This window comes from Onychostruthus taczanowskii, unplaced genomic scaffold, assembly GCF_017590055.1.
Source record: "Onychostruthus taczanowskii isolate IOZ18803 unplaced genomic scaffold, ASM1759005v1 scaffold127, whole genome shotgun sequence".
NCBI lineage: Eukaryota > Metazoa > Chordata > Aves > Passeriformes > Passeridae > Onychostruthus > Onychostruthus taczanowskii.
In genome coordinates, this window is record NW_024498429.1 from 1,353,346 (window position 1) to 1,364,191 (window position 10,846).

General features: G+C 46.7%; 2 protein-coding genes across 2 annotated transcripts in view; both read right to left on the bottom strand.

The window, feature by feature from the left end:
- The window catches only part of UBA2 (ubiquitin like modifier activating enzyme 2), a 17,986-nt gene extending 17,747 nt beyond the window's left edge, over positions 1-239 (bottom strand). Inside the window, exon 1 of the mRNA XM_041396253.1 lies at positions 61-239. Coding sequence (XP_041252187.1) covers positions 61-204 — 144 coding nt within the window. The 5' untranslated portion in view covers positions 205-239. The remainder of the gene's footprint in view (positions 1-60) is intronic.
- Positions 240-1,622: 1,383 nt separating this feature from the next.
- On the bottom strand, positions 1,623-7,129 carry PDCD2L (programmed cell death 2 like). The gene is made up of 7 exons (XM_041396264.1): positions 7,059-7,129; positions 6,806-6,969; positions 6,616-6,685; positions 5,146-5,585; positions 4,015-4,128; positions 2,287-2,435; positions 1,623-1,779 (listed from the first exon to the last, which is right to left on the bottom strand). Exons 1-7 carry the CDS (start codon positions 7,122-7,124, stop codon positions 1,649-1,651), a joined length of 1,134 nt encoding a protein of 377 aa, XP_041252198.1. The 5' UTR covers positions 7,125-7,129; the 3' UTR covers positions 1,623-1,648.
- Between the last annotated feature and the right edge of the window lie 3,717 nt (positions 7,130-10,846).

Genomic DNA, 10,846 nt, shown 5'->3' on the forward strand with positions numbered 1-10,846 from the left:
CCGCCCGCCCGCCCGCCAGCCCCGGAGCGCCCCGGCCCCCGCCCCGGCATCGACCCGCACCACGTAAATGCTGCTGAAGCCGGTGAGGACCAGGTTCTTGAGCAGCTCGCAGCCGATGCCGCCGGCCCCTACGACCAGGACCCGCGCCTGGGACACGGCCTGGGCCAGCTCGGGGCGCAGCGGCCCCGACAGCGCCGCCGCCATGACGGACACGGCGGCGGCTCCGCGCGCCTTCTCACGGGCCCGCAGGGACAGAGCGCCGGCCGCGCGCGCGCGCAGCGCCCCCTGCCGCCCCGGAGGGCCGCGAGTTGCCCGGAAAAGCCGCGGCGGAGCGGACCCGGGGAGCCACGGGTTCGAGCCCCGCTTCCTCCGGAGAGCCCCCGCGCTCCTGGTGCAACAGGAGATTCTTAGTAATTGTGCTAGTTTTTAATAGTTTTATAGTTCAACTATACATATTTACATATGTATATATATGTATATTTATAGCTAGTTTTATAGTTCAACTATACATATTTAATATATTTATATGGTTAGGATTTTTTTTGTATATTATATTATTCTAAAGAGAGCTCAAGTAGGATTTGGCCAATGCTCCCAACACACAGGACGTCCTGAGCAGGGCCAAGACTCAAAGATCCTGATGGGTCCCCTCCAACTCAGCATATTCTATGATATTTTTAATATATTTATTTCTAATGTATTTTTACTTTTTATATTTATAATTTCACCTAAGTTAACTAACTTGCCTCCAAAAGTTGACATGGTAAGCTACAATTCTTCCTTTAAAACACAGTTTTGCCAGCATTCCATCACTCGTGCGTTGTTTCCTCTCCTGCCCACCTCCCCTTATTTTAAACTCACACTTTTAGTGCATTAATGTATGCTGCAGCATTAAACCTGTACAGAATGCTCCAAGGAAACTCGAATTACTTTTCCTTCAGTCAGTGAAGATACTGCTGTTCAGCCGAAGCCAACAGGGAAGGCACAGGAGAATTGCAGATGGTTTTAACTAAAGCTGCACCATCCTCCTGCACTGAAGCAGGGCTGAGCCCGGTTCTGTACCTGTGAGAACACAAGGTTAACTCACCCCAGCACCTTCTCCCCACACAAACCCATGGCACTGCCACAGTTCATTTTACCACACAAATGGAACCGTTCCTGCACTGGAAAAACACAGAAAAGCTTCATGTTGGATGGCTGCAGGGACAGCAAGGCCCTTCAGCCACTCCCCACAAATTTCCAATCTGTGGTCAAATCAAAAGAGAACTGCTTTTTAAAATGAGGCTGGCATTAAGCTCTGCCAAGAGTTTCTAAAAACTGGATTCTGTGTGGCTGATGGGTACTAACAGTATAGGAGAAAGCATTTGGGAAAAAAGTAAAGGAGAAAACCTAAGAGTAACTAGAACTGTGAAGCAATCTCTACACTTCAATTTCCATGTGTAACTGGAAATTTTGCAAATTTTGCCACCACATTTTAGAGGCATGCTAATATCTTTAAATCAGTTGTTCTTGGAAATAAGCACAACGCCATCAAACAAATTTAATTTTTCACCACATCTGAGGAAAATTCTGTTATGCAATTACACATTTGTAGTAAAAGAAACTGAAACACCCCAACAGACTTTTGATCTATGCAGAGAAATACAATTTATTTAAATAATCTCTGATCCGGGTCTTCTTGTACAAAAATAAATTCTTCAAGAGGGGTTTGATGATCTGTCGGCCAACAGCTTCTCTCACATGTGTAAACTATAACAGTTCCAAATTCCACTGACAGATCTAAAAACAAAGCAACACAGGTACAAAAGGGTATGAAAAGTGACATAATCAGGAGCTAGTGCTTACCACTAGACTTCAGTCTTTGCACAAATTAATTCAGTCTCCTCTGTAAACAGCATTTTCTACTGTTAAACATTTTAAAGGCAGCCAAATTAGGACTTTAAAAGGGATTTTAAATGTCTGCAATCTTATTTCACAGCATTTATTATCTTCCAAGGCCTTCTTTAAGAGGCAATAAAGACAAATATCCCATGGCCATGGAATTATCTCTACTGCAGTGACTTAAGTTCACTAGTGAACAGCTCAAGCTGTAATCAAAGTCTCCATGAAGAAGAGTCCTCTCTTTGCTCACTGAAATCTGCAATGGAGACAGCAGATTCTCTGAACACCATCACTGTGGTTAAGCACCATCACTGTGTGGGTAGCTGGAAACAACCCAAATTGCAGTTCACTGCACTCTCCCAAAAAGGAGACTGCTAGAAATATTGATTGAACCAAGCCAAGCACCTGAGTCACTCTGGAGCATGCTGACCAGCGTGGGCATCAGCTGGAACTCAAACACTCTGCTGCTTCCACAGGTACTGCAGGCTGGAATACCCTGGTCCAGGTTGGCTGGAGGACACGTGATGAATAAAGGCTGGCCACCCCAAGAGTATCTGAGAGAAGACAGGGAGGAGAAAATTATCATTTTTAAAATATCTAAATTTGATAGGAAATCTTATGTGTTGGAAAGAAACAGTGTTCAGGAGTTGCTGAAATCTCCGAATCTGCTTCAAGTAAAAACATGGTTGCGAGTCAGAAGCTTCAAAGGAGTCATGATCCAAAAAATAAAGACAGGGAGGGGGAAATACTTGGTAGGTTAATGCTTGGAAAATCTTAAGGAAAGAGCTGGATTTAGAGGAGACAAATGCTTTGAATGGACACCTCCAAAATATGCTGTACCAGAATAATTTCAAACTACACTTTCCTGAAAAATGGAATTGTAAACAGTGGCAATAAAAGATAAAATTCAACAAGATTTAATACCAAATTGGTCTCAAAACCACTGTAGCTATGGTTCAGAAGTGATGTTTAATTTGTCAGAGCTATCAGAGCTAGCAGGAAACAAAGACCAAGGATGGTTTCCACTGAATGCCTGCCAAGCAGGAGATTCCATGCTCTGCAGGCAGGGGAAATGGGAGCCTAGGAGCACACTGAGAGTCCCCAGGGAGGGCAAAGGGAGGTTGTGGAAAGATTGTAACCAGGGACAGCCCAGGGAGCAACAGAGCTGAGGTTTTAGAGGAATGGCAAATTCAAAGAGCACAATACTGCAAAGTGACAGATCCAGTGAAAAGGTGTCTGAAAATGCTAATGCACTCTGTACTAGCAAATCTGTATAATCTTTGGTAATTAATGAACATTTCTCATATTTCATTTTTGTCTAATCAGCCACTCAGACTTTTAACTCCTCATCAAAAAGGGTCCAGTTAGCTCCACCTGGTACTGGAAAGTTGGTGAACAAAAGCCCTGTCACTACACTGAGACAGCCTGACCAGACAGGCAGCACTGGACTCCCTGGAACAGTTGGTGTGGTCCATGAAAACCTGTATTTTCTGGTGATATGAATGATTTATGATTTACTCTTCACTATATTCCATCCAGAATGAGCTCCTCTCTCAGGAAGAGCAGCTACTCTGAGGTTACATCTGCTTCTGCTCTAGGAAAAACAGCAGATTTGCAAGACCTGAGGACTGCTGGGTGCTGAGGGGAATCCACAATGAGCTGCAGCTCTGGGGCTTTAAAACAAGAAACTCCTTGCAGGACAGACATTAGAAATTCCAAAGAGATCACAAAATTTCAGAGGAGCGGATAGCCTTGGAAATGTATCACAACAGCACACCACTGTGTTACACTTCCACCTCAACAACGTTTCTTGGAAACCTCTGCCTGGATTTCAGTGAGGCTTCAAAGACACTCAGGGTCCCTCCTCATCAGGTCTTATGTCTAAACTCTCCCATAGCCAGAGCCACGGTCTCTGATCCTGCTTGGCTTTTCATCTACTTAAACTTTGTATCAAGAAAGCCCAACCACGGACTGAAGTCTGACCAGAGACATGGCAACAGCCTCCATAGCAGCTTTTTTTACATTAAGGAATTAAAACATACACATATTTCCAAATAAAGAATTTATTTTGATGTACCAACCATCCATGCCAATGATTTCTATCTCCCTGTTACAACCAGATTATCAACTTACCTTAAAATCTGTTCAGGACATACAGATATTCTTTTCATGAATTTATGGAATGTGTGGTCCCAGTTTTTGACTTCATTCTTCTCATATTTTTCGTTACCATCTTCACCTGAAAAACTGTATGAAAAAAAGAAACAAACTGTCCAGTAAGGTTTCCAATATGACATGTTTTAAATAAGAAATGGTTACTATAAACTCACATTAAATTATACTAAATACACTGAAAAAAGATATATAAGTTAAGAGAAAATTCCTGTTAGAGATTGCAAGTGAACATTTTGCTTCTAGTTCTTTGGTTTCTGGTCTCTTACAATTACTAACAGTGTTTTCAACTATCACATAGGACTCAAATTCACCAGATATCTGCTGTATTCCATCAAAAACCCTAATAACTTCTCAAAGATTTTTGTAGTTTTTAAATTATGATGTTGTGTTTTTCAATTTTGAATCAAGCCTAGTTAAAGTTCTACGATTTTGTAACAGTCAACAAAAATCAACAGGACCCCCACTGCTGAAAAGTCTTCTGTGCAGATTCTGCAGTTGGCAGCAGCTTTAGCTATAAACAAATTCAATGCTGTCCCCAATCCAGGCACAAGAGGCCAAAAGTCCTCACCGTGACCACCTAAGTTAAATATTTTTTGAAGAAAATGTTTTCAGTAACCACGCTCAACAACTGTTTTTCAGGCAACCTTTTCTAAACCTTCAGGTGTCTTTCCATCAGCCAGCTCTCTAGCCAAAATCCCTAAAAATTTAAACTCCTAAAAAAGCAACTGAAACCTAAGAAAAGCTTTAGCCCTGTAAAGAAAAAAGCGTGAAATGTCATGATATAAAGTCGTGGCATTTGGCACAGATCTTCTTTCAGAGATTGACCATCCATTGCACCACCTGGAGCCCGTGACCACTGCTCAGTCACTCAGAAACAGCAGAGCTACAACCACCTTTGAGTAACTCCAGGTTTGGCAGCACTGGGTGCACTGCTCTGCTCTTCCTGCACAGCACCCCAATGGTTCCTAAAGGAGTTCCAGACAACACCATTCAGCTTTTGTGGGAGTCCCATTTAGATTCTCAGTCAGCATACAGGAAACCACCACACAATTCCTTCCATTTGACCATGAAACGCAGACCTGTTCTCACCTTTCTGACATCATCTGTTCCAAATCAACACACTCTCTCTGCTGATACTCCTTCAGTAGCTGATCTGCATGATCTGTATCAAGGAAACCCATGTAATCTTCCTCATCCACAACATTAATGTAGAAGGGCTGGAACACAGGAGCTGAAGCAGCCATTGCCATCACCATGTCCTCCCTGGCTGCAGGATGTGTGTCCAGGGCACCTGGGCCATCCATGTCCTCCCTGGCTGCAGGAAGTGTGTCCTGGGCACCTGGGCCATTGGCAGGCTCAGACAGGTGGAGCTGCTGGAGCTGGCATGCACACTCCACTTCACTGCTCACAGCTTCCTTCAGGCCAAGTAGCTCAAGGGAGGCACATGCAGGAGCCTCTGCTCCATCACAGGCTCCCCAGTCATCTGCATCTTCACACCAATCCTTCGCAGCTATGTTAGATTCTTGTTTCTGAGAATCAAAAAAAAAGGGGAAGAGAACATTGCCAAGGTCTGCCACCCTGATGCACTTCAAATTCAGCTTTTCACAGATGGGAGAACTGAGACCTCAACCTAATGCTCAGTCTTATTGCACCTACTCTTCTCACTGTGGTACTTTCCAACAAAACACGTTTACTTCCCACCCCAGCAGTTAGAGCAAAACCACCTCACACTGGAGAATCTGAGCAAGAATTCATCAGCCTTTTGAGTGGCCCTGGTGCCTCCTGCTGCCATCGCTGGCTGTGGCGCAGCCGCTGCCAGCTGCGGGGGCAGCTCCAGCTGAAGCAGCTACTGCACTCAACAGGAATTCTGCACCCAAAGGGCAGAACACTGAAGGAAATAATAATAACACCACCTTCATTTTACCAGAGTAAAGCCTGTTTACCACAGGCCAAGATTCCTCATTGCAAATGCACCAACTGAATACCAACCTCCCTGCCCACCTCCACTAGTCTGGTGCCACCCAACTCTTCCAACCTGCTTTAGCCAACATGCTGTTTTTCCTCACAAGTATATCAATAATTACTGAGTCACATTAATTCAAAAGCTCGTGTTAAATTCAAAGAGATAATTTAAAAGAGAAGAAATAACAGGTTAAAAACCCAAACCTAAACAGTATAGCCAAATCCACTTGAAGTTGGAAAATAACGTTTTGTCAACTGAACTATCTAGAGTATTAAGTATCACTTTTGGCCATGCAGCTGGACTGCAATGTCCCCTTTAAAACCAGCCTGGCATAGATCACAAACAGGTGCTTAAACACTATGTAACTGTCTTAGCGTAAACAGCATAGTGCAGCGACAAAAACTCCGTGCCCACGACTTCTCCACACAAGCACAGAAGGTGACTGGAAACCATCCCGGAGTGCAGCTTCTGGAGGGAGCTCACGGTTCCGTGAACAAGGAGATGCAGGCTGTGAGTTAGTTCATCGGGCTCCGCCTCAGAGCGTTCTCCCGCAGCCCGAGCCGAGCTGAGCTGAGCTGATCTGAGCCGAGCCGTACCTGCTTGACGCTGAGAGCTCGGCTTTGTTGATCCTGGGCCTGCGAGTACTGGGAGCGCAGCACCTTCCAGCTTCGATGTGCCGGGCAAAGAGAAACACAGGGTGAGTGGGACAACTGACCGGCGGCAGGAGTAACAACAATAACAATAACAACAACAGTAACACCGAGAAGCGGCCGGCGCCGCGCTCACCTGCGGGCGGCTCCCCAGCAGCGCGGCGCGGCGCAGGCGAACACGTGGAGCGCGCGGTGCGCGGGGCCGCGCTCCAGCGGGCAGTACACCTGCACCAGCAGCAGCAGCGCCCGCCCGCACCGCGCGCACCGCGGCGGGCCCGCCCGCACGGCCGGCACCCAGTCCTGCAACACCGACACCTCCGTTCAGGCCCGGCCGGGGCGGCCACACGCCCCGGCCGGGCCCCGCCAGCCCCTCCCCGCCCCGGCCCTACCGCGGTGCCGCCCAGCTTGTTGGTGGCCCACGCGGGGAGCGGCCCGGCCGGGCCCGGCCCCGCCATGGCGGCGTCGCTGCCCTCACGCCGCGGCGCGGCCGAGGTGCCGAGCCCCGGCCCGGGGACACGGGGCTGGCCCGAACCGGCCCTGCCCTGCCGGAGTCACGGCACTGGTTCACCCACACTTCTGCGCTCAAAGGCACTGGGTGGCAAATCCACGAAGGGACCAGCACGACCGTCCAAACTTTCCACTCTTTTCACCTTTTAGCAAACAAAGACATTAATGTGTATTGGTTATAAGATACGTAGTTCCCCTAATAATTAGAATTCTCTCTTCTGTTGGTTAATGAGTGTCTCATTCTCCTACTAATCACTGCCATGCTCTCTCTCTCTCTCCTCCTGTGTTTCCTGGGTGCTGCTCCAGGACTTGGTGCTCCTGCCCCGCCCCTGCCGCAATTCCCCTTTGCCCGCTCGGGGCTGGTTCCTCACAGTCACTGAGTGGCCTTGGTTTGTTTCTTCCTTATCTTGGGGGTTCTGACCAAGGCCCTCGTGGCCCCCGGGTTCTGCGTTCCTCGTGTATCGATGGAAATCCTTCTCCCAAGCTCTGTTCACCTCTCACGGGGCTGAGATTGGAACATGTCCAGCCCCAAACCTTAACAAGGCAATTCTGCTGACCAGGAATTTGTATTTCTAACACCTGGACATCACTAAGAGCTTGTTGGCCGCTCTGTTTCACAAATTAAATCTCCCTCCTTGTTGATCAGGTTTGTAAGTTACAAAGATCAGACAGCAAAGAACATCCTATCTTAATAAAAATTTGCACATTTCACACTTAGCAACAAGATGATCTGAGAAGCAGGACTGGCACAGAACAAACATACCTGGTTATTACTTGACCACCTTGGAAAGGCAATTATAGTAATTATGGATAATTAAAAAACTTCAAAAAAAGATTAAGGCTTTTATTGACAGAATGTGAAAAACAGAACAGCAGCAGTTCTTGCTGAATAATATCAGTAAATATACTGCTAACAATTTCTTCAGCTATAGGTGCAGCTGGGACTCTGGACCAAGTGACCATGAATACTAAAGCTATGAAATAAAATGGGGTTTGGAACATAATGTAAATATCTGCTGTTTAAATGCAGCCTATTCACTGTGGCCGTGGTGTTATTCCTTTCTCAGCTGTTTGACAGGGTACCAGTCTTTGTATTTAGGGTTTAAAATCCAGAGATGGACAGAGCACTTCCTCTCACAGAGTCAGAAACGACTTTGTTATCATGTGTGCCTAATAAAAGACCTCGCTTCTATCCAGGAGTTATACTTATGGCTTTGCATTTCCAAAGACACAGGGAAACTGGGTGCTTTATTGTTCGGAGCTTTCTTATGTAGAGAGTTCAAAGCTCCTGGGTGTAGACAGCTCATGGGTCTGATCCTCCCACAGCCCAGCTCCTGAGCAGTGAGATGCCTGCAGCCCCAGATGGAACGTGACAAGTGAAGGTCCCTGTCTATCAAGCCAGGGACTCCAATGCCACAGAGCTGCTGGAGCTGGTGTGCACACTCCACCTTGCTGCTCACAGCTTCCTTTGGGCGAAGCAGCTCAAGGGAGGCACACGCAGCATTGTTCACCTCCCGTAGGGCTGAGACCATCGGAACATGTCCAGCCCCAAACCTTAACAAGGCAATTCTGCTGACCAGGAATTTGTGTTTCTAACACCTGGACATCACTAAGAGCATGTTGGACTCTCTGTTTCACAGATTAAATCTCCCTCCTTGTTTCTTCTGTCTTGTTAGGATAATGATTTTTGTGAATGTACAGGGACATTGATTCAACAAACACACCACTAATGGACATAAAGGCTGTGTCAGACCAAAACAAGGGAAGGGGTAAGAAATGTGTGACAGAACTAGCAGCATGGTTGCTGCAATTAGCTGTTACTAATTGCCACAACTGGTGTTCTTCACAAGGTATGGAAAATGCACAAAAGGGGGTGTCCAGGTAGTGCAGATGGCACTGCTTGAGATCCACAGGTGTACAAAAGCAAGTGCACCCAGAGGTGAGGAGGAAGAGGAAGACACTTCCAAAGGAGTCAACACCTGCAGCAGGAGCTTGGGCTGTCCCTGTGAGAGCCCCGGGGTGCTGTGGGATGTGGGAGCTGGGCACCAGCTGAAGGGGTGGTTGGAGTAGGGCTGTTTGCTTGTTTGTTTATGGTCATGAGGAGAGCTCTCCTGCCTTCCTACATTGCTCCTTTGTATCCTGCTTGCCATGGAACTTGGCAAAAAAGGCACTGCCCTCCCTGTGTGCCCTGACCCCTTCCCCAGCTGTGGGAGGCTGGGGGTCACACTCAGCATGTCAGCAGATCTTCTCTCTGGTGGTGCTGGGCCAGCAACGTGCAGGGAGCACCTGCAGCCTTTGCTCCCCCCTCTGCCTCCGTGGGCATCTGTCCTGCCAGCACTGCATCCTCCTGCAGCCACTGGAGTGGGCATTTGCCAGGAAGGGTAGAAGGACACACAGTCACACCCCAGAAGAGTTTGTGAAAGAGCCATAAGCCTCAGGTCCTGCACAGAAACCTGAAAAGATTCGTACCTGAAACCATTTAGGTGGAAGAAAGAACCTGGGCATGTTTCTGGCTTCTCGCGTGTGACTTGACCTGGCAATTGGCCTCTGTCAGTTAAGTGAAAGAAAAGGTAGTTCCAGAAAATCAAAGCAACATTTATTTATAACAATCACAAAGCAATAAAACAGGTAGAGATTTTCTGTCCTCTTTTGCGAGGTGTCAAGCCCGCCCCACAGGTGTAATGTGAGGGATGCTCTTTCTCTGCTGCCTAATTCCAGCTACAGAAAGCAGAAAGAGTCTCTAGGAAGGACAACTGACCATGCTCTTCTGCAAGAAGAAGGGCATAAGCTTATAAAATAGTCTGACACTTAGGGTATATTCTGTATAGATCATTTCCTATAGATTTCAGTTCATTTGCCCATTCCCACCTCAGTATTCAGTTTTGATATGCACTGAGTAGGTACCGTGGTCTGTCTGGACATGGAAAGATTGTGGGGTATAAATCTGTGTGTTTTCTCCTTCCAGTCTGACTTTGTTTTATGAGCTGTGCCCAAAGCTCCATTCTGTGCACTTTCAGTTTCTCTGCTGCCTTTTGCTCCAGGTCTATTCCCAGGTATTTTTCCTCCAGGTCATACTGAGGCCAATGGACCAAGCCCTCTCCGTTGGGATTTCTGGAAATAATAAGAGGAAAAGTTAGCTCTCCACTTGCCAATCCATTGCTCTCTGACTGCTCAGGTTCAGAGCATTTCAGAAAGCCAGCAGGTGAGCCCAGATGATGTGATTCTGGTACCTGAATAAATTGACAGCATTTATTGAAAATGCTCATCAGTGGAACAGCAAAAGTGCAATAGTTGCCATTAATTTTAGATCTAAAACTCCATTGCAGATGGAGTAACTGCTCTTAGATTTTTTTCTTCCTCATGTCTGCAGGTTGCTTTAAGAAGACCATTAGGAAGAGAAATTGCTTCAATATTTATCTTAAATTCTGCCAAATTTCTAAGAAGCACCATATAAGTATTGCTTCAGGCAGGTAAGTATGTTCTGGGCAGCACAGGCTGAACTTGAGCTGTAATTAGCTCCTTGCCCTGGTAGAGCACTGTAGCAAACCACAGGTAGCTGCAAGTGCATGCTGAATGGAAGGACAGGAACCTGTTTGCACTTTTCAGGCGAGGTGTCATTGCAGATCTGCAGTGCTGTCATGTCCTGAAAAAGTCAAGAAAGTCAGATTTT

Coding starts and splice junctions, on each gene's coding strand:
- PDCD2L (XM_041396264.1), bottom strand. CDS start 7,124: ATGGCGGGGCCGGGCCCGGCCGGGCCGCTCCCCGCGTGGGCCACCAAC. Junction 4,129..5,145: donor GAACAGATGATGTCAGAAAG/GTGAGAACAGGT, acceptor TTTTTCATACAG/TTTTTCAGGTGAAGATGGTA. Junction 2,436..4,014: donor TGTCCTGAACAGATTTTAAG/GTAAGTTGATAA, acceptor GTCTTCTCTCAG/ATACTCTTGGGGTGGCCAGC.